The sequence below is a fragment of the Dromaius novaehollandiae genome, chromosome Z, assembly GCF_036370855.1.
Source record: "Dromaius novaehollandiae isolate bDroNov1 chromosome Z, bDroNov1.hap1, whole genome shotgun sequence".
Lineage (NCBI taxonomy): Eukaryota > Metazoa > Chordata > Aves > Casuariiformes > Dromaiidae > Dromaius > Dromaius novaehollandiae.
In genome coordinates, this window is record NC_088132.1 from 56310066 (window position 1) to 56333899 (window position 23834).

The 23834-nt window shown below is 39.2% G+C and overlaps 1 protein-coding gene across 2 annotated transcripts in view; it reads right to left on the reverse strand.

Moving 5' to 3' along the window:
- Nucleotides 1-23534, reverse strand: part of LOC135324690 (zinc finger protein 366-like) — a 36411-nt gene extending 12877 nt beyond the window's left edge. For both annotated transcript variants that reach the window (XR_010385988.1, XM_064501454.1), the window contains exons 1-4: nucleotides 23390-23534; nucleotides 6583-6652; nucleotides 3070-4388; nucleotides 709-900 (exon numbers count right to left, since the gene is read on the reverse strand). Coding sequence is in view for 1 of the 2 variants with exons in the window: in XM_064501454.1 (XP_064357524.1) it covers nucleotides 709-900; nucleotides 3070-4359 (1482 nt within the window). In the remaining variant the exon portion in view is untranslated. The remainder of the gene's footprint in view (nucleotides 1-708; nucleotides 901-3069; nucleotides 4389-6582; nucleotides 6653-23389) is intronic.
- Nucleotides 23535-23834: the final 300 nt, after the last annotated feature.

The window sequence follows — 23834 nt, forward strand, 5'->3', positions numbered from 1 at the left end:
GTTTATGGGGAGGGGAGAGAAGAGGGGATGGAAGGAGAATGTCAGCCTCCGCTGTGCAGGAGGGAGGGAGCAATCCTGCATTCCCAGGGGATCCTAAAAAGGCAGGATGTATTTCTCAGAAAGCCATTTTGTTACGATACTGATGTCCTGCCCTGAATTTCAGTCTGCTAATTATATTCAGCCTGTTCAAATCCCGTCCACAGTTCTATTTTGCTGTGGCTTTCTCTGAGTCCTTCCCTGAACAGTTGCATGGCAGCACTGCGTGAAGTCGCAGCTGCTGCTGTTCCACTGTTGTGCTCTGTGGGGTGCAAAAATGGATCTATCCGTTTAGTCAGTGTTTCAAGCTATTAAGCACTTAGACTTCTGTTTGGATGGATGTACTAAGCAAATGTCAGGTATGTTTATTGTCCTCAAATGACAGTGGCATTTAAATTCTCACTAAGCAGAGAAAATATTTCAAGATGAAAGTTACTGATATTGAAGGGGAAGGGAGTAAATCACAGATATTACCTCCCTTCTTTTGGGCTAACTAAGCAAAACCTAGATGAAGAAAAGAAGCCAGGCTACTATTTTATGTTAATTTAAATACAATTTTAGAATGTGTTTTAGAATGTGTCTTGCTTTTCTAGTCCTACCATATCACAGATGATAACATCACAGAAATATCCAGGGAATTTATGACTCTGCCACCAAAGGAGATACACTTACCTTGCATTTAAAGGGTTTGACATCAGAGTGAACAATCATGTGGGCCTTGAGAGTCTGCTTTTGCACAAAGCTCTTGAAGCACAAATGACATTGATAGGCTCTGATATTGGTGTGGATCAGGACGTGTCGCTTCATGTTGGCCAGCAGAGTAAATTCCCGGCCACAAATTCCGCATTTGTGCTCTTTCACACCCTGTAAGGAAAGAAAGAATGAGAAAACTCAATAGAGAGAATTATTTTCTAATCCATTTCGTCTTGAGTATAGCAATATATATTCTGCACTACAAAAGCAGGTAATAACTTATTTTGCTTACAACATCATTTGCTCAAACAATAGATATTGATGTATCTTGGCAATTTCTCTTAAGAATCTGAGAAGCAGAAAAGGAAAACAAAATGTAAGCTTAATAAAAGAATAAGTTTATTTCCATCAGTAAGTTTACAGAGCAACACAACATAGTAGCATTCTCTGCTGAGGAACTGACATCTTCTCTGCTCTACTGTATTGCTTATGTAAAGTATTGGTCAAATGTGTACACTTTGTAACCAGGAATAAAAGTTAACCAGTTAAGAGACTAAGGCCATGCTTGCCTAAGGTAATTGAACCTCATGGGCTTCAATACTATTCTAACAAAGACCTACCTCTGTTCTGAAGAAAACTATAGAAAAAAATCTGATATAACCAAAAATTACATCACATAGTTAAGCAATGACACCAAGTAAGGACATATATGATATATTCAGTAAAGAAAAAAAGTCCTATATATTCTTAGTGGGGTTTGAACTAACCCAAAAGAAGTGACTCCGTTTTATCTGGTGTTTACAGAGCATGCCTAGTATTCTGTATGCCATCCTCTCACTTTACTAACACATATTTCATTTCAACATACTTGTCACACCTGTGTAGTCTAACAGCCAGCTACTCAAAGTCATTTAGATGCTGTGAAAATCAATGAGTTTGCCACCTAAACACTTCAGCAGTTTGAGTATAACTTGCTGCAGGTAATGAGGATGTACTAGTTAACTGCTCATAACAATAACTCCTCCTGCGGGCCCCACTAACAAAGAGGACTGGTAAGGATCTCTCCTTTTGTGCCGGTCAGTTGTTTTCGTAGAGTTAATTGCGCTGTACAACTGTGAGCATCACCAGCAGCTTTTAAGTGTCTACCCATCTGACCTGAAGCTGCATTTAGGCAGCTAAGTACTGTTAATTATGTTCACAGCTGAATCCACCCGCAGCTGTGGACGAAGAAGCAGAAGCTCTTTCAGGGCCCAAGGGCATTGCATTTCCTATGACAAAAAAATTACCAGGTTTTAAGTTAGCAGAATTTTGTATGGTAAATCCAAAGACTAGGGAATCTCCAGAAAAAGAAGAAATGATAGTAGTGTAAAGGGAAGAAAAAGCAAACATGGAAGTAGAGGCTGTGTTTTTCTTAAAAAAAAAGAAAAATGCCTATAAAATTAAAATGCTGTAGCTTTCTGTATCTTTAATACTTTTAATATAAAGGCCAAAATTCAAGCATTAAAGGAAAAATATGCAAAACTGGAATAATTTTTTTATAAAATGTGGAGTTTGTTTATTTGATTTGTATTTATAATATTTTTTGAAAACAGATAAACTTATTTCGGATGTTCTTGAATGGAACTCTGGTATTTTTCCTATTTTTCAAAGTGATCTTTGTGCATGTGCTCCAGAACCTGCCCCTAGTCTGAAACTTACTGATAACAATGGCAAGATTGCCACTTGATATGAGGGTTATAGTCCTGTCTGTCCAGTTCTATTAACTGATATTCTCAATAACTTATACAGAAAAGGGAAATTTTGTTAAGTTGTTTCTTTCCCTAAATGTCATGTTATAATGATTCTTCAAAATCTGATAAGTAATAATATATTTTCTTTTGCTGCGTGTATACAGCCTTCTACATATCCACCTACTTCCCCATTAAGAGAAGCAAAGCAATAGGTTTGCTTTTCAGTAGAAAATTCCTGTTGCTATTTCAGAGGGTTTAGGCAGCTCTACAAAATTATGTTATTTTACAGAAGGTCATTCTGAAGATAAAACCCAGAAACAAAGAGATGCAAATACAGTTTTGGGAAGTAATGCAGGCGGCATAGTTGAACTCCTGTTTATAATAAAACGCTTGTGTGTGTACTTTCTTAAGACTGGTGGAGATATCTACTTTCTGCTATTGCCAATACCACTGGGGTTTTTGCGTTGCAAAAAATTCTGCTGCTGGCAAAGGGCCAGCATGATGCTCTGTAGGCTGATGACCTTTCTGGGGACCCATGCGTATCCTTAATAGCCTGTGATCCTTGGACTGCCTTTTGGTGCAAGGGCCAGCGCAACGCGTAATGGCTTACCTTGTGTGTCAGGGAGTGTTGTTTGAGATGGTGGGGCTGCACAAACTCCATGCCGCATTCAGTGCAGATGTAGGGACGAATGTCTTTGTGCTTCATCATGTGGTTCTGCAGCTGGCTGGGGTACTGGAAGGTCTTATCGCACTCAGTGCAATTGTACTGTATAGGGCCACGGTGGGTTGTTAAATGTCTCTTCAGCTGGGCCAAGGTTGGGAAGTCCAGCCCACACTCCACACAGATGTTCTCTCGGCCACTCTCGTGCTTAGACTCGTGTGCCTTCAACTCGCTGGGATAGGCAAAACCTCTGCCACAGATCCTGCAGTTGTAAGGCTTTATGTCACTGTGTTGCATCATGTGTCTCTTAAGGTGACTGGTTTGAGTGAAAGCCTTATGGCACACCTGGCACTTGTGTGGCCTAGTGCCCTGGTGTGTCAGCATATGTGTGTGCAAGTGGCTCAGCTGCTTGAAAAGCTTGCCGCAACGGGTGCAAGCATGTGGCTTAATGCCGCTGTGCCCCAGGATGTGGGTGACCAGGTTGTACTTGGATGTGTAGGACTTCTCACACATTGGACACTGCCAGCGTTTCTGTTCACCCCCCACGTCAACATAATAGCTATCATCTATCTGAAGGTTGACATCTACTCTTTCCACTTTCTGTTTATTTTCACCACTTTCTCTTGCTTCAGCCCTCTTGAAGGGTGGCTCTGGAGGCCTTTTCATTTGAAAGGCGTTTCTGAAATTAAAGTTTGGGGGCACAATGAAAGGAAACATTAAGCCAGGATGGACTTTAGGATAATAAGAGTAAGGAGCCTGCATGAATGCTGGGCTACTGGGCCATGCCATGTTAGGCTTTACAGGTTCTTGCTTGATGGGCTTGGCTCCAAAGTGCTCCAGCGTTCTGTAGAACTGAAAACCAAAGTTGCAGAGGTCAATCATCTGGGAACTGTACTTGGGCTGTGCTGGCTGTTGAAACATCAAAGGGAGACTGGAAGAGCCTATATCTTCAGGTCTGCGGGGTGGTGATGAGGAACCTTCAAGAGCGATAGAAGGAGGCATTTTTGTTGGCATGCTCTTGCGTTTCCGAGACCCTCCTTCCAAGGACCCCTGGAAAGTCTCCATGTCTCCAAGGGGAGGAGGACCATAGCGGAAATGTGAGAGGTGCGGTCTGAATTCCTCACTAAATGGAGCTGTTCTGTGGGGCTTTGTAACAGGGCTTAGTGGCGGCAGGCAGCGGGAAAAGGGAGATGCTTGTGTACTGTCCACATTAAAACTTGCTTCTTCGTTCTTCATCATATTTAATTTCTTCTGTGTTGCTGAAGTTCCTTTAAACAAACAAATAAATCTCTTTATTTCTTCCCATTCTCCTGCGATTAAAACTTCTAATTTATTGGCTTCAAGGTTTTTGGTTTTTTTTTTCAGTTAAGTACAGCTAGGAGGTATTAGGCCCATGTAAGATGTAGGCCTTTTAAAGCAGAAATAAATTGGCTAGCAGAGAACAAAGAAGCTTTGGTCTTCCTGTGGTAGAATTGGTGGTTTGTATCAAATCTGGCTCATACAATGGCTTTGCAATATAAACATGCTGTACCTGAACACACTACTTAGCAGCTGAATCTGTATGGCAACATTTGTGCTTAATTTAATTCAGCCAGGCTATTTGTGGGCAAAATCCTGTCCTTGGCTGTGCCTGCACAGGCTCTAGAAATTGGCGTTGCATCTAAAGGATATGGCAATACAAACAATAATGTGCACATTTATTATGGTTGTGACATGAAAAGTCAAAGCCAAAAAATTTTAAACTTCTTTGTATCATTAACATGTGCTGCTGTGAGAGAAAACAATGGCCAAGTGATCTAAGGACACTGTGTACCATCAGGTTTTGCGCTGTGTTTCCTGGCTTCTCTCACTCTGCATTGTAATAAGAAGGTGGAGATTAATTCATTTTCTTTGTTTTAAGCCCAGAGATATTTACCTGGCAGATCTGGGGAAGGAAAGGCCTTTAACCACTCTCTGAACTCCATTCAGTTTTTTAGACTTAATCTAAAAAGGGGGGAAAACCTCACTGCAAAACTAAATATAGAATTTTTTCAACAACCTCTCAGCTCTCCAGAGCAATTAACACCTGAGAAGTCCTAGATCCTTTCTAATTATACCTTGTGACAAGGCAGAGTAATAAAGTCCTCTGGCAAAAGTTTGTGTTCTTCTGATTGTACAGGGAACTTCTCCTGAATTTGGGGTTCACCTGAAATATTGGTTATAAATTTTGTTTGTGTGTGTCTGTGTACATGCAATGTGTCTGTGCAACCGGGAGGAGGTTGGGCTGGAAAACTAGACATATTTTCCCTCTGTCACCTGTGACATATTGGTGCTATTTATAACACTGTTCTTGGAAAAATTGGGTGGAGAGGCTGAAGATGGTTAGAGTACTAAAGACACTCCTGCTTCTTTTTTAGGAATCCCCATGCTGGATAGACCTGCTTCTAAAGATAGATAAAAGATCATCTCTGCACCCTAGTTAGCTTGTGGGCAGGAGAAGGCACCTTAAAAACTTGCTTGCAAACAGATTACTCCCATTTAATAAGATAGATTCTTGAATTGTCTTTGAGATGCTGTGTAAAGCCAAGGGTTCAGTGATAAAACTTTAAGTCGGAAACTTTTAGACAAAGAAATAGTAATAGGACTCAAACAATGCACAAAAACGGAATAATAATTGAAGGGAAAATTGTAGGATCTCTAAAATGATGGTTCCAAAAGCACTTGTGATAGTGCAAGAGCCTAAAAAATCCTCACTTAAACCTGAGATGACTGTCTAATAATTATATCAGGATGTGACTTTCAGTCCCTAGCTCAATGATTGCTGATAGTACTTATATATATATATGTACACACACACACACATTTTTATATATGTTCCATTAGAGAGGATCATTATGGAGTATGCATTCTGCTATGTTTCCTTATCACTCTAACTCCCAGGCAAAATGAGGAGCAGTTAGATCTTGAAAACTCTGAGTAATAAAGCTTGGCTTATTAAAATGAGTAGAGGGGAAGGGAATCCTTTGACTACCAAAAAAAACTTCAGTTCTTTCCAAAAGGGAAAAAGGTTTTTTCAAAATTCATTTTAAGCAACGTTAAACTCATACAATCTGGACATAAAATGTACCTGTACATCAAAATCCTCCCTTAACAGTATGGGCCTGTCCCTCGAATGTCTTTCATCTTATGTACCTGATTCTTTCTCAGCAAAATGAGTATAAAATGCTTCAGAAAGCCCATAGCAATTGAGAGCCAGGCTATGTTTTTTACTGACTTTGTTAGATTATTGAAATGCTGCCAAAATGCACAGAAGTGACAGTGAGTTGTGGCTAATTGCTCTGTTGTCTCTTAGCTGACAGTTCCTCCCTTCTTCCACAGGCTGTTTTATGCAAGATTTCAATCTATCTGGAGCACGGAGTCATGGCAGAGACTGCAGAACTGCTTGAAATTACTAGAAAGAAATAATTTCCTTGCACAACTAACCTTTGGTTGCTTTCACCGAGCATTTGTTTTTATCCCACTGTCTTCAGCTACACACATCGTAGGACTGAGCCTACAAGGGAAAGAAAATATTTAAATAGTCAGTGACCAGTACAATCACAGAGGTGCTGTATAATCAGATTAAAGAGAATCTAAAATTGGGGGAAATATAGATTTACAGTCTAAATATGGATCACCTTGTTGCTTTTTATCTTTTCTTCAATCTGTCAAACCTGATAGTACAGAAATTAATTGAGGAAAGGTTAAATCTAGCTTTCATGTTGGTAGCAAACCCGTGATAATTTCAATAGGGGCATGATCTTCACCTTGATCATAACTTTATTCCACAAAAAAATGAGTCCTGAGAAAACTGTAGGGGAGACCAACATGCATGAAATAGTTCCCTGATATATGTAGTCCCTTCTGCTTTAAATAACTTCAGTAGAGAACTTTAACACTTTTAATAGCACAGTTCCCCATTAATTTTGTTCTATCTGACTCTGGAGTAGCTGGTCTCTTACTACTCAGTTGTAAGTGAGGAGGGGAGAAGGTGAGGAATTTTTGTATTAAATGTCTCTTAGAGACATTTTGGCTTTCGTGTATAAGCACTTTAAATCCTTCCTTTTCCAGCACCTAGTTATTTAAGATGGAAATGCTATGGAGAGCAGTAGTGTATGATTCTAAACACTGAGTCTAGTTTAAATCTGGATAGACATTAAAAATTTTAGCTTTTTTCAGTTGTTTTTCAGCTTTTCAGTTTTGAAAACTTGGTCTGGAAAGCTCACTGACACAGAACTTTCCATGCTGTTTTGGCACTTAAAACAGTAAAAAATCCTAAACCCAGCACTCCAGAGGTCATAAAAAGGTTAACTTCTTTAGAGCAGACAGGCATCCCCCAGTTCCTTTCTCTTTATGTGAATAAGTATATTTGGAATATACTCTTGAGATATTTTTAAAAAATAGAACCACAAATAAACTTTCTCACTCCCCTTTCAGAAAATAAAAGAAAAGCTACCATTAGTTCAGATAGTTGTTGAAGTATTTCCAGAATAGAATCTCTATGCAGCAGCTAATAATTTTATTGAATTAACTTCCATGAAAGAGGAAGAGAGTTTAACACAGAATATGAATCACCATTTACTTTCTCATTTCCAATCATCACATTTCATTTTCATAAATGTAAATAAAACATGCTCCTCACTCCATGAGCATACACATTGTTCGAGTTTCCAGTTAGCATTCCCTACTGAAGTCAATGGCAAAATTTCTTTAGACTTCAGCAGAACCAAGATTGTGCTTCACGTATGGAAGTGCCATCTATCTATTGAATAATAATAATGAGCACAGCAATATGAGTGTGAGGTTACTATGTAGCTCCAGCTTAAACACCAGCCCTGCTGATTCTGCTCTTGGGCAACACAACGGTAAAAACAGAACTGAGACTAAGATGAGTGAAAGTGATATGCACCCTCTGACAAGGGGAAACAGGTTAATTCAGTACAAGGTTTGCACTTGTGTTTGCTGTTTCAAAAGAACATGAAATAGAGGAAAGTATAGGCTGAGCAGCTTAGGTGGAAGAAGAGAAATTCCATGTTTAAATGACCATGTATGACCTCAGAAACAGCTATTTGCGCTGTAAGAGTGCATATCTGCTCTCCTCTTGGGGCCTGAAATATTGGCATCTCTATGGAAAGAAGTCATGTTTCTTTATCGCAGGAATTGCTTACTTCTGTGTAGAATATGCTAAGGACCAGTGACAAATGCCATGCTATTATATTTCTTGAGCCAAAGCTGAGCAGTTGGAAAGCTTCACTGTCTTATTGAACAACAAGCTGCTTTTTCAATAGCTGACTTCTGTAAACTGTTTAGAGGTGGTTATGGTTGTCTTAATAGGTTTTATGGGATCTCCTTCATTCAATTCATCCTTCAGTTTAGTTCCTGTTTTTAAATGTAATCAGTCATACAGCTGTTGAGTTAAACACTGAAGTCTATACTTAGTTTTTATTCATTCATTATTTATATAAAACTTGCATCAGCCTCAGGATCTAACTGAAGGGGCTTTATTATGCTGCATTTGTCTGATTTTAGCAGCGAAGCACTGTTCCCTACAGAATCTAGACTGGTTTGAGGTATTTGTCAGACTTTGAAAATGCCAGGAATACCTATACAAATATGAATGTATCTATTGCTGGTAACTAAGTAATTTTCAGTTAATTCCTATCTCATACTTTCCTTCAATGGCAACATGAGTCCCCCATAAGTCCCTTTTTTCTTTCCCTTCCTCTTCTTTTCTTGTCTTCTTTTATGCTACCTCCTACGTTAGAGTGAAGTCCCACAACAATTACCCTTCAGTTACCCACAACAGTTACCCTTCCTCATTTCCTTTTCTTTTGGGAGTTTCATAATTTCAGACAGCTGGAAAACAATAAAGGGGGCTTCTTTTTTATACCTTTAATTTTCAAGTGTATCTTGTCTAGCTTGCTAGTTTTATGGCCTGTCTTGAATAAGAAGTAGGGTTAGATGATGCTAACATCCCATCAGATACATCTGTAAAATCCATGCATCTGCTTGTCTTTTGTACTTCAGGCTTCTGTTTTCTTTGTTTTGTTTTGTTCTTGTTTGTTTTGCTCTCTAAATACTGGTTCAAAGTGCCATTGTTGTTCCATACCTGATTATTTGTATTTTTTTTTTTTTTAGATGGAGGCATTTTATTTTCTTTGGACTTGAATGCCTTGAGCTATTAGAGGAGGGCAGGAGGTGCAAAGATCACATTCAAATCCAAACCAGAACGTCTCTACAATCAGTGTCAGCCTTACTGCCTAGTTCTTTAGAGAAGCCTATGCAAAGTGTCTTTTCCACCCAGGTTCTCCAGGCATCAGTAGCCATGTTTTCAAGCATACGAATTTGAAAAGAGGACTCCATTAACATACACTTATTATTTCCAAATCAGCCTTTAAGTCCTCATCCTGCATTATCTGAAGTTTACCTAAGAGATCTGATTTACATTTTGAATGAAGAAAACACTTTTTCTCTCACAATGTGGAGCTGGGAGCAGGCAGAAATGCAACTACCTTCCAAAAATAAGCATGGATTTAGGGTAAGTATCCGAAATCAATGGGTGCGGATATTGATTAGGGAGACACAAATGTTGGGGAAGCCTTAAAGAAAAACAGGCCAGAGCTCGGACTTTGTGAAGTTTAGTCAAATCTTTTTTTTAATATCACTTCTACAAGCAATTTTTTCTATCTCATACTTACAACCTTATACTGTTAAGTACACACCTCATGTTAAATGTAGTCTATGTCTTAAGCATCAGCTTAATTGCCTTCTCAGATAAAGTCTCTTGTCTCCTGTCTTTATGAGACAGATATGTCTGCTTAAATGGAGAACATTATCAAGATCAACATATTGCCATATATATTTCTCTTCCCCTTTTTGGATTACCATCATAAATAGAATTGGAATTGGGAACAAGTTAGCAATTATTTGGAATGACTGAAACTGAGAACTAGACGAAATCAGGTTTTTTCTCCCTGCATTAGTGCGGTAGTACTGAGGAGCTGGATGTCTTTTCACTTCTCCCTGGGAAGTTACCTTTATCTGCTGATATCAGGCTTCAGGATGAAACTTCTTCTTTCCAACAAAAAACATTTTTTCTCAGCAAATATATAGTGAAGTAAAGCTGATAACACTGATAACACTTCTAGAGGCATAATTCAGAGCTCACTAAAGCTTATGGAAAGTATCCCGTTAGAGTCTGAAACAAATCCTTCATGATTTTTCATGTAATTTATTGTGGGTTTGGTTGTCCAATGAGATATAACCCATCTGAGCCATAATTTGATACTTTGGACAAATTCATTGTACACATATGGAAAGAAATACCTGATATCCTGGGACATTACATTAACAGATGGTAAACTTTGTAGACAAACTTAATGGAAAACATATAATTACACACCTAGTAAGCTTAATTGATTAAAAAATCTGACAGGTTTAAACAGCTTAACATGACACAGTAAGACAGTTGCAACAAACAATGAACTTTCAAATATATCTCATATTGTTAAATAACCCTTATTTTTTTTCTTTCACTGTGTCTGTTTTGAACACATACTTTCCTTGCTTCATGCTCAAAGTTTAAGCATTTTGGATATTCCTTATGCTCTAAGGACTTCTTATAGCAATGTAGCTGCAATTGTATGATCTGGAGAGTTGATACCAATATGAAGAAATGGGTCTTCTCTAAGAAATCTTTGCAAGAGAAATACCCTCCCCCTGCATTGTATGAGCCCCATCTTTGCTATTGCCAAGTTCTAACATTTTAACTCGCATCATTTTTTGTTTTATTTTAGCTGGGAGATACAGGTGTTTGGGAAACCTACCCTCTTGCCTACACTGTCTATACAGTTAGCGTGCTTTTGGGGTCATCCTGGATATATGTGAAACTTCTTTTTCTACACAGTTTTCAGGGAGCAAGATGCTATAAGCACTTTTACAGAAGTATATTTTGTTTTATTCTTGTAGTAGAGAAAATGCTTAAAACAACATCAAAATGAACACAGTCATCTTTCCATAACTTAAACATCCATTTCATTTTGATAATTATTGGAAATGTTAAACCAGGCTCTGAGGTTTTTTCTCTTGAAAGTCTGGAGCCATCTCACCACCTGCCCTAAACAAACTTGGGGCACTATTGGCGGCATCAGATGTGTTTATAGAGCGGGTTATGGCATAATTTGCTTTTGCAATGTGACATTGATTAAGTGTAAAGAGAGTTGGCTGGTAGTGTAGTCAGGTAGCTTTATATTGTCTTCTTTCCTCCAGTATGAATGCTCTGTCCTCATGTTAAGCAAAAGAGTTTGCTACAACTCTCACTGTTTTTGTGTTTCCTAACAAGACGGTGGGGTGGAGGCCACACAGAACATCTGCAGCAAGGCTTTATTGGTACTGCCCCAAACACTATTTTGCCCCCATGGACCATCTCTAGTGATTTCAATATATATTTGAAGCAACCTTGCAGTGCAGTTTAGGCTTGCTGCTTTTTGGCTCTTTATTTGTCCTTCTCCTCCTTTCTCTCTCTTTTTTTCTTCCTCTTTGTGATTTTCTTAGTTCTTATGTTTCCTTCCCTCTTCACTTCTCTGTTCTATCTGCGGTTCACTCCCTCTCTGCTTCCCTCTTCTATCTGCTAAAATGATCAGCAACACAATAGTTAAGCTGGATAATGAAGTGTCACTGTACGAGTCCTCTTTGAAACCCCAAGGAAGTCTAGGTGCTTAGATGTTTTTGGTTTCAAGCCCAGAGGCTCCGAAATGTTAGCTCTTTGTGCAGACTCACTCCCAAATCACAGCTCCTAATGGAGGGAGCCTGCAAGGCACAGCAGACAATTTGGCCTTGCAGTATCTATGGGGACAAGGATTATGTGTCTTGGGCTGAACACCTCTGCCTCCCAGGTTCTCCACAACCAACAGGGAATTCAAGGCTACTTCAGGTTGGGGAGGAAGGGGATAGCCCTTTGCTGGCAGATCTTTATCTCTGGCTTCACATCCCAGCCCTGCCCCATCTCTTCCCACAGCAGCTTAGGCTCAGCTCCAGCCTCTTGCCTCTCTCTTTCTCTCCCCAGCAACCTGTTAAGTGCAGCCTGAATAGGCACTGCCGATGAGATGCAGGAGGATGTAAAACCAGCCTTATCGGCTCAGGCTGTCATTTATGTTACCCAAGATACTGTCTGTGACAGGCTACGACTGGAGACCTTCAGGAGAATACAAGAACTAGGCAAGAGTATAGTGATAACTTTCCAGACTGGTCTTCAGACCTCCTGCTGTCTGTGGCTCAGGTGCTTCCTGAGCCAAATATGTAGTCTTCTGATTTTTTTTTTTTCTTCTATGAAGGATGGACTTGTATAAAAGGTTGGTTATATAAAAATCCAAGGAGGGATGAGGGGTGTGTGCAGAGAGGTAGCTGTGTCCTGGGGAAGTGAAGTATCTTTGAGTGCTGTGATGGACAGGTCTTGTACCTCCAGAGGTTAGGAGAGAAGTCAAGGCAGTGAGAGCTGTACTGTTGAGAAGCAGAGAGAGGAGAGATGCCTGTGTACACACTTCCCAATCTACCTCACCCTGAAACCCTTCTGTGTCCTCTCCTTAAAGTCCCCTGAAACTTGTGTTTACTCTAAGCCATTTCACTCATGCACAGCCCCCTGAAATCTCACTACTTCCTCACTGCCCCACTTTCCATCTCTCTTCCACTTCCCAAAGAGCTGACTCTGTCCTGCCTCCCTTTCTCCTTTCTTTAGAAACTCATCTTTTGCTACTGTGAAACTGGATCATCTTTGCTGAGAACCCTTGAAATGCTTAGTCTTTATTGGTTAGGTTTTTTTTAATGTACAGTGACGGTCTTTTTTTTTCACCAAAACAACAAAACTAACTATATTCATACTCTAAATGAAAGCTTTGGGGGTTTGCAGCCTGATCATCTTCTTTGGGTAGTGGACTGTTGTCTTAAGCAGGCTAAACAGTGAGAGGTATTCAGCCCTTTTGGAAGGCACTCTCTTATTTGCATCAAGAAGAAACTGTCTTAGGTATCCTGGACTAGTTTTGTCTGTTTTGAAAAGAAAACAAAAATGTAACGCTGAGTGCTGAGAGCTGTCATCCTGGTTGTGTGTATAGGTCCGAGTTTAGGCTGAGGATGTTCCAGTCCTAACAAAGTCCCTTAACAGACTGCACTCATCCATACTAGACCCTGCATCCCTTCTTCTGGAGCTTTACCACTGCAGAGAAAGGGTTACCAGGGAGAATAAACTGAAAGGAGCCTGACTCTGTAGCCTAGTGATAAGTACAGTCACTCAGGAGGGTGAAGCACCTGTAACTTGAGACTTTTCAGTAAACCCACAGTAGCAACATCTGGAGGAGGGACCAGACCTGTCTCTAGAGTGATTGGAACCTACAGCCTCTAACTGCCCCATCTAACTTCGGTCTTCTTGCTTTCCTTTAGGCCCCTTGGCACTTGTATTCTTGGCTGCACAATGGCCCAGCTCTAGCTAAGGGAGAGCGGGGTTATCAGCACTGCCTTGGGTGAGGGCATGCTCTTGAGCTGCTAGAGATGTGGATTTGAATCCCTTGGGGGGAGGAGGAAATAAATCAAAGTCTCCCATTTTGTGGCTGTTATTTTTTGCACTGATTTTGATGCCATTCAGCTTCATATAAATATGCTTGCAGGACTGGCTCCCCAGTAGCCTTTGGGCATAGGTATACTGAGTTTCTAGACCCTGCCCAGAAATCAGGGCTGACAAGACCAGATCAGCTGGGATGGTGACATCCAGAGCACATACGGTATCAGAGCTTCAGATGTGCAAGCTTAACTGGTGCCAGCAGACCATCTGGAAACGCAACCTGATCCTGCCCTTATTAGAAATAATGATGAGTCCTGCCATCTGATTTAGTGACTCCAATGGCAGTAATTCATCCTAAGTAACTATCCTCATTCTCCTCCTGGTATTGTCCACCTTGTTCTACTGGAATCATCATGGGAAGCTGGGGTGTAGCTGAGAACAGGATCTGGAATTTGGCTATTATGAAGTGATGTCAATAAGATACATTTCTTCCTTTTCTTAAGTGGGTAAAGAGCTCTCATGTCACAGCGTGGAACCATGAATCTGCCCCTGCCTTTATGAAGTATGCAAAGTCACTTTAATCATTGTTTACAGAAGTCCTATCACTACATCCCTGTTTCCTGTCTACTTCCATATCTGCCACTGCAATTTAAAATAGTGTATTTTTGGCATCATAGGAATCCCATGCATTAAATAATTTTTCCTCTGGAAAATTATCAGATCACACTAATGCAGTTTTAGGAATTTGTTTTTCTCACCTTCCAGATATTATAAGAGAGAGGGTGAACAGAAGAAAAAATAAATAATATAGATATAAGGAGGGACCTGGTGATAAAATAGCAACACTTGAATGGTGTGGAGTCTTTGAAAGAATGCTTTGGGCAGAGTCTTTCTACCTCCAAAGCACAACCATTAAACAGTATACAGTGAAGTGGGGAGAGAAGGGTTTTGAGCTATGCAGTAGTATTATTTTTAAACAAATAATGGAGCTTTGCAGAACCTCCAGAATTAGAACAAAGAAGGATACTCTTCCATAACCCTCATACTGTCCTGCTTTGGGTGTTGTTTTGAAAGTAAACCTTTCACTGGCATTCATGACTTTAAAAAGGAAATAGATTGAGTTTTCCTTCCTACAGTAGCCCCAACATGGTTATCACCTCTTTGGAGGCCAGAGAGATGGTCTGGTCTCCTCCCATCTCTTTGTTGTCTTAAAGGGTAGCTGAGGGGCACCTTCAGCCTTCCCAGATCATTAGCAATTAATGTATCAGAAAGCAATTGCACCTCGTGAATAATATATGTATATGTAAAGCTACAGGTACCTCAAAAAGAAAGTATCAGGTAAAATATGTGCATTTACTTGCAGAAGTGCAGAGGAGAAGATGATTGTGTGGGAGTTTTCATATAAAGTCTCCAGAACAGATTAGATTTTTAATGAAACTCTAGTTTTATTTGAACATGGGGAGTATTGCTAACCTCCAGCAGGACCAAGATTTTGTATTTTGTTTTTATTTTACTCTGAATTCTTTGGTTCACACAGTTCAAAACTCATAGCGAAATTGAAGGCTGCTAAAATGGTGTGTGCCACATGTTCCAGTAAGCGATGTTCTATACCACAAGAACTGAAAGAAGAGGATTTCATCCAGAAATTGGCAGAATTAGGAAAAATGTGTCTGCCAACATCTATCTCGGTGTCCAGTTCCTTAAAAGTTATTACCAGATGATACTTTCCTAGTCATTTAGGAGATCTAAGTAAATTTGGTTCTGTATAATGTCAGCCAGGAATACAAGGCTGAAGTTTGAGCAGACTTCTTGCTGCAAAAGCTGCTTGGCTGAAAAGACAAATTAATCCCTATTAACCTCTATTCTTGTACATTTGCAATTAATTATATTTGCACTTGCAGTTAAGATGGCTCAGTAGTGACTTAGCCATTTCCCTCTGAAAAGCTGAGGAGCCAGAGAGGGCAGTGCCGTTCCTAGGACACTGCTGTGTTTAGTCCCACTGGCACTCAAAGAGCAGGAGAAAACCCAAGATTCAAGCACAGAGAGACAAGCTCTTAAGGCAAATTTTTGGGGCACTGGGAGGAAACTGCTTCTGATATATCTGCATTATGGTTAGGGAGCTCTGCTTTCCAGACTGCCAGAGCATAAAACCTGTGTTAAAGCGTTCATCATGGGCTGAACTAGAATATTTGTTTGTTGTTCAGAAAAAGGTCGCCTTCAGATTCATCTCACAATTGCATTCAGATGAGGAGGTTCATTTTTTAATCCATTTAGTTTATTTTGTTTCAAGAGCAATGCGCTTAGTTCTTTAGTTCCAGCTTAAAATGGTATTTTTGACTGCTCATATGAAATGCCTGCAAGGAAGTAATTTAAGATGACTTCCGCTCTGGCTTTACCCTTCCCCTGTGATGCCAAACTTGAATCCTGTCATTGACTGAATAGCGAGAGAAGCAAACACTTTCCCTCTCTGACCCCCCAAATGCATCCTGCACAGAGCGCTTACGTATTTTGCTGACTTCCAGAAGGTTCTGAAAATGGCTGCTCGTTAGCTGCTGCAGATAAAAGAAATCTGACATTTATCAAGAGTTTATATGGCTTCTGTGCTCCTGATCACTTGGCAAACAAACCGCCATGTAAATTAACTAATAGGGAAAAATTCTTGAGGTTAATTATTTTAAACTGAAACAGATTTAAAATGCCAGTGTTACTGAATACAATGAACCAGGGTAAGGAGTGGGAATGGGAGTTCAGACTTAGCCAAACATCATCAGCAGATACTGGAACAGGGATTAGAGCGACGAACAAATAAGGAATTATTTTTGATGGAAAAAAAGAAGGAAGAAACTCAGCATTTTTTGAAATCTGGAATTCTGAACATTTCTCAAACCACTGCAGAAATAGTCTTTCACCCTTAGTGATGCCAAGGGCCTGTTTTGGATACTAACTCAATTATCATTTTAATTCTAAGAAAAATGAAACTGAAAAAAACTTAAACCATAGATTCTACCCTATGTTTAAGAATGCCCAACCAGCAATATGAAATAGTTTTGTAAAAAACTTGTATATTAATATGTCTCTCTCTGTCAAAAATCTCCACCCAAATAAATAACAAAAAAGTCATTCCATTCAGAGATTTTACCCAGAAAAATGCCAAGTCCCATATCCAAAAGCCTCGAAGATTTGATAGAAATTGTTGTTTTGTATGGGGGAGGCATGGCAGGGAGCGCGGCGCTGTGCTCGGGTGACAAGGTCCAAGGATACCTAGTTGTGTGAATTCTGCTCTGACTCACTGGGCTAACTGCCTTCAAATGGGTGCTTGCTCATGCTTTTTTTTCTTTTTCCAGTAGCGAAGGAGCTAGTGCAAATCTTTACCGCAGTCAGCAGAGGGAATCCCAAGTCATGACTCCTTGCCTGTAGAGTCCTGTGGCTTCTGTTCGATTGCATTTCTTTACCTGTGATTTAAGCTTAGGAGGGTTTTCCCTCATGTGGTGCAACAAAGAAGAAATTAATATATTTGGGGTCAAAAGGCTTTGATTAATATTTTGATTTTTTTGGTGGGAGAAGAGCGGTATGGAGGAGGATGTTGTCAGCACCATTTCTCAGATGTGTGGGACTGCGTCTGTAGCATCTTGATAAAATGCTCCCTACTGGCATATACTGGTTCTGGGAACCTTGGTGGCTTCATGTTCTGAGTTGAGTGTTATGCAGAAAAACTGTTTGATAAAACTCATGCTGTTGTGATTCTCTGCTGTGGTCCTGCAGAAAAGTGTTAACTTCCTGCACATTTATACATGGATGTTTTTAGTTTCTGGTAAACCTAAGAGCACATTGTTGACAACTGGCTCACCCAGGCATTTCTGTATAGTTTTCTGTGATTCCTTTGACAGGACAATAAACTTGGACTGAATACAGGAGACTCTTCATGGCTTCAGAAATCTGCACTAAGGAACCAACTCAGTGTGGATTGGGGCTGGCCAGATGGTTCAAACAGTTCTTTACAAGCTAAGGGATGCTCTAACAATAGGCCATCACTTTCCTTTTCACCTCCTGATATTATTTTCATTATGCCTTTATTCTAAATACTTATAAGAAAAGGGAGACAGGTAGAAAAATATCCTGCTACCTGGAAGTGTTATATGAAAGACACGTCCTTTCAAATAATGCTTCCTGATAATTTTTTTCTGAGCCCAAAACACCAAGGGGATACCTGCCTTAGAAAGCATCTCAGAAGAGATGCTTAAAACTAAACCTGAAATAGTGACTGTACTTCACAATGTGTTTATCTTTGGTATCTTTAGAGTAGGTAGGTTTAAGTTTGGTTTAAATCTAGTGTATTGGATGTTAGAGCATAGATTTTTTCCAATTATAAAGATCCTAGAAAACCTTTGGATTTTAGCCATTGATTTCCAGAGGAGTAGTAACAGGTCCAGCATGTAGCCCTCCGAAAAATAGTAGGTTTTTTGTTGCTGCAAAAGAGTCCAATAATTATATTGCAACTTTGGCCACAGAAAGCTAAAGCATAAGTGATTTATGCGCTACTGGGGAATACCAACGAATTAGCGAAGAGGAAGGCTGGAGTCATCTTGCTGCTTTTAGGAGCACTCAGTCTCTAGCTAGGAAAGACTAAACTGCTCAAAAAAGGGGTAAAGCAGTTTGCTCCCATCCTAGAGCTCCTACATCTACTTCTCTCAGTTTCTCCATACTGGGAATGCCACACTGACACATTCTTTCTATGCAGAGAAATTAGGTGGCTTCTGTTCTTCATCAGGCCTCTGAACAGAGGATTGTATGGTTAATACCTGCTTGCTATAAGTTAGTATTCCTTGCAGTACAGCATCACCTAAAAATACAGCTAAAAATGTATGACCCTTCTCAGAGCCTTGCTTTCAATTTTAAATCAGTTGTACCTTTTCCTAATTTATTAGAGAAAAGTGATGTTATCAATATATGAGACTCGAGTTACTGTGTAGATTTTTGTAGCTGAATGCTAGGAACCTTCAGATTCAATGAACATTTGCATCTCTGAGTGTTCCCCAAATTCTAATGTTTCTAATAAGCATGAGCAAATGGCAAGTTGGATGTTTTCCGTTTTAATTTTTATCAATACTGACAAGTGGAATGAAGGTTTTCAGGAAATGTACTTTTTATCCTACCTGAGGTTTCATGGTTTCTTTAGACCAAATAAAAATTTATACACATGAATTCATGCATATCCACAAAGTGGAAGGAAAATGTGTTGGTGTTTTCGTTTTCATAGTTGGAGAGGGAACAGAGAAAAAGTAAAATTCCTCCTCAATTGAAATAATTAATAATGTGTCTTTCTAGTTTGTGAAGCAGGAAATAAGGAGGGAAAGTAAAAAAAATACAAATGACCATTTAGGCAAATATTCACAGAATTTCTTTCAGTAATCTTCAGAGCATGAAAATATCTTCTTTTAATATATGATTACCTAGCATATTTGTTTCCTGTGCCATTGGAAATCTTTCTAATACACTCAGCATTGTCGGTTTAGAAGGAACATGCTTTATTTTGCTTATACAGATCAGGGTAACACTAGTGTAAACCCATTTGTTTTATAAAACCAAGTCACATGGTATTAAGTTTGGTAGAAGTTAAACAAAAATTAAGTAATATTTCTCCTTGGATCATTAGTATTGTATAAGCCAGGCAAGAAAGACTGATCCTTGCCAGATAGATATAAAGAAAAATCAGTCATCCACCATGAAGCTCAATAAGTGTTCTAAATAACTGCTGAATATTAACTTAGACCTCTTGGTTAGCTGAAAATCTGAATATCATCCATAAAATTCTTCTGAAACTTTCACAGCAGCAAGAGCTGCATTCTTAGTTTCAGAACATCAGCTTTTCAACAAGAAAGAGGATAGCCCTGAGTTGTCTTTTTTTCAGACAAACTTTTTTTTGCATTGTTTCCTTCTTTTTAAAGGCTTTACTTTTTCCCACTATAATTCTTTCTTCTCCAAGCTGATATTTGTTCCTTTTCAGTGGTCTTCTGCAATGGGAAATAAGAACGCAAAATAATAATAACTCCTGCATTCAAGAAGAAAATGTTCATTTGGTTTTAAGGGTTAGCTAATTTTAAAAAATTGGTTGGGGTATAAATTTTTTAGTCCAGCAAATAAATGAATGATATTACTACTATCTGCAGCAACCTACCATGCACTTGCAATGTCTATTGGAAGGAGCAGTTTTCTTCGTTAAACCAATTGCTACTGGTGAACATGCATTAGCACTCAGAAACTGGCTAGTTTCTGAACAACTAGTAAGAGGCTATTTCTCCTTACAAACCTTTTCCTTACTTGTATCCTTGAACCATCGTAGCCCCCAAACCCTATTATATTATGCAGTATTTACTGCTTTTGTTTCTCGGCGTAAAATCCTGCTGACTTGTCTGTGTGAGTGGAGTGGTCTGTTCATATAGAAGTCTTTCTACATCATCCAGGTTTTGCAATATCAAAGACTGAAGCCAATATAAGCTCCATCCAAGGCAATCAGTACTCCTCTGTATGAGGCTTGTCTTGGGTTGTTACTATGATTCAGACATCTATGCTTCTTCCATTCTAAATACTGGTATATCTATCTGGCACCACTAGAAATGGCATCTAAAAGACATGGTGATCTGTGCATCTGCCGACTGCACATGGCACCTCTCCGTCCACCGGCATCTGCTCTACATTCTAGGCAGTACTAAGGCAAGGCTCGTATTGACGTGTTTGTTGGAAAGAATGAGCAAACAACAATAAGAAACTTATTAAAATGCAAAGACTAAATTATCCCATGGTCAAAAATCTATATTAGAAATGTCGGCAGGAATGTAACTCAGCTCTAGTATTCAGTATCCAAAACTCAGATTCTCAACAGTTGTAAATCAGTTTTCACCATTAAAGAATCTGTTCCTAAGTACAGAAAGACATCTGACTTTTCTCGAAAGACTTCTATTGCTGTCTGTGCTTTTTGGATCAGACCCATTAACTTTGGATTTCCATGGGCTACAACTGATTTCCCTATCATCCTCAACATCACTAGTATAGTTTTGATTTTATTTTTCAGAACAGAAGCAAAATCCATCTATAATTTGATTCATCATAATTCATAACAAAACAAATGAAAATAATGGCTTCAGATAAGCCTTTGGGAAAATGATAGCCAATATTAAATAATCAGAAATGCGTATACTTCCTGACTTTTACTTATTTATGCTACGTATACAAAGAAAGCTTTTAGAGATAGCAGTAGCAAGCTTTTAAGCAAAATAAACAAGGTCATCTCTCTATAGTCCTGATTAATGGCATCCATGAATTTTATTTTTTTAATAACATTGAAATGAATAACTGAAAACTCATTTCACATTCAGTTTGTGCCATAAGCTGGTAGTGGATCTATAGTCAAATCTGACATCAGAGAATATACCCTTTTCTGCTTGTAAATACCTCAGCAATGTAAGATAAGGGTAACATATCAGCCAAAAATATCCTTTTCCTGACCCCTCCAGCGAGATGTTAGTTGTTTTATTTACCATTCTATTAAACCATGTTACAGCTATCCTAACAATAAAATATACAATGTGAAAACAAATAAACTCCAAATGACTGCAAAAAAGTATTATTTGAAGGAAAAATGAAACTGAAAGGTCAAATCCAAGAACCAAGTTCAATGCTCAAGGTCTGTTTTTACTACCAAATTATTAAACACTGTTTTTAAAATGCATTTTCTCTGTGCATATTGTTGAGGAATGGATTTAGAAAAAGCATGTACTGCTTTTGTCCATCTACTATGACTGTAAGCATATATATTATTATTTATGTATTCAGATTATCTCCTTTTTACAATCTCTCAGAGAAAAAATTTATCATATACGTGGTCTAAATAAAGAATGCACTTATGTTTAGTATCTTCAAAAATGAAATCTGTACCTAAGCACTGCAACTGGCTCTTACCTAAATGGCAAACTGAACTTCTGCACTAACCACATCAAAACTTACAGGAGATTGCAATCCAGATGAATGCTTTGCTGTTTGAGCAAAATACCACAACAGAGTAATTTTGTGATTTTCAAAGACAGGGCTTAACTATTTTCAAATGTTTGAAAGACTTCTCGGTTTCTCACCTGAAGTAAAAAGTGGTTTTCCGGATGTTTGCCCCATGACTTTCAAATAGCTGTCCTAATTCTCTATTTAGTTTGAATCAGTACTTAGTCAGGTAAAGCACAAACCCATATGTCCCAAGTGAAAGATGTAAATGAGTGGTTTTCATGGCAACATCTGGCATTGTCTGGCTATTAGCAGACAATTCTTCGTAGGTAAATATCATCAGGTAGACCTAATAATTTGTATGAGACTTGACTCAGCTGCAACATTAAGCTACAGAGTTGTAGAAACTGGTTCATCTCTTTTGACAGAATGCATCTGCTGCTCTTAAAGCGAAGGGAATCTACAGCTTCCCCAGAAATCAGGCTAAATTTGGGGTAGATTACTCCTTCCTATGGAAAAACTTGCAGAAAGGTACCAGTCAGAGGGGATAAAAAGCCTGTGCGGGCAGTTTGCTCAGCGAGGGGGCCAGGGCAGAGGGCTGTGGGGGCAGCAGTCCAGCCTGGGCGCCTGGGTGGGAGCGGCTGGGGCAACTGGGGCTGCCTGCCTGCCCGCCCCCGTGCCTCCTGCCCCCGTGCCTCCTGCCCGCTGCTTGGAGCGCATCCCGCAGGGCAGCTCACGCTTCCGAGAGCTGCAGCTTGAAGCAAATATCGGTCCAGAAGATGATCAAGCTGATCCTCAAGTGATCAAGATGATCATTTTCTCTGTAGAGAAATGATCACCTGTTCTAATTCTTCTGCCTCTCTGCATTCTGCTTTATAAAAGTGTGGGAATTTTTCTCTTCAAGTGTGTGAAATATACTCTAATGTTCGGCTGCTCATTGTATGCGCCACTTCTGATAGTTCTTGTGTGTTTATGCCTGACATGGAAGACATTATGGGTATCTACAACAGTACAGGCAGTAAATAACATCTGAGTCCATCCTATTAACTGCTGCTGGTCGTCAACCTTGGTTGCGTACTATGCAACACAAACTGTTTTTTCTTATTTTTTTTCAAGCAAGAACCTAGAACTGTCTTAGCATGTCTTAAATGTCATTGTTTCCAGGCTAGTCATGTACACGCACGAGCAGAGATAAACACATGTGCACTCATAAACACAGTACCATTTCAAGAAAAAAAATGCTAGTAACTCTTCTCCCACTGCAGCACAGGTTGGTAGGCTGGTGCAAATTTCAGTAGTAGCAGATGATATATGAAATACATTAATTTGCATATGACACAGCTTCTTTCTGTATTTCAGCATTGACCCAGTGGAGGTTACTGAAATGTTCATGGTAAAGTCAGTGAAGCCCGTAACAAGATTCTGGTAAGTGAAATTCTGTATGCAAAATTCACAGCATATTAAGTTATGAATTTTATCAATCTCACTGGAAAACATTTTCTTGTCTGCATTGGTTAAATCACATACTGTTATCACTAGTATCCAAAAACCTGACCATAAATATCTATACCATAAATATACTGCTTGTCAATGCATATGATTACCTTTTTACCAGTTAAATGTATATCTGATAAATGCCTTTTCTGAATATAAAAACATATATATATTGCACTTCTAAAGAGTTAGCCATAAAAGCATTTTTACTTAACTTACCAATTGTTGCAGCTGGAAGGAATCTTGCCCTAAACCCTCTACCTGCTCTCATGTTGGTAATCTCTCTCTCTCTCTCTCTCTCTCTCCCCCTGTGCAGAGATTGCAGTAAACTTAGAAAACTAACAGGGACAGTGTTTCAAATGACTTAAGAAAGAGAACAGGAACAATCATTTCGTTCTCTTTTTTTCAGATGAGTACAGTACCTTCAGAAAGAAGGAAGGAAGGGAGGGGAGAGGAAGTCAACAACCCTTTGCTTTCCTGCAAAAAAATAAGGAAACAGCAGATAGCAATCTCGTTTTCTCTCAAACAAAATGTTTGGAAAAATAAATATAACCAAACCAAAAGGAATTCCTCAAGTATTATATCTGCATTATTGGCTTCATAAAAGCTACTTTACAGCTTGCTGTATGCAACTACATTAAAACAAATGAATTTCCGAGGTAGC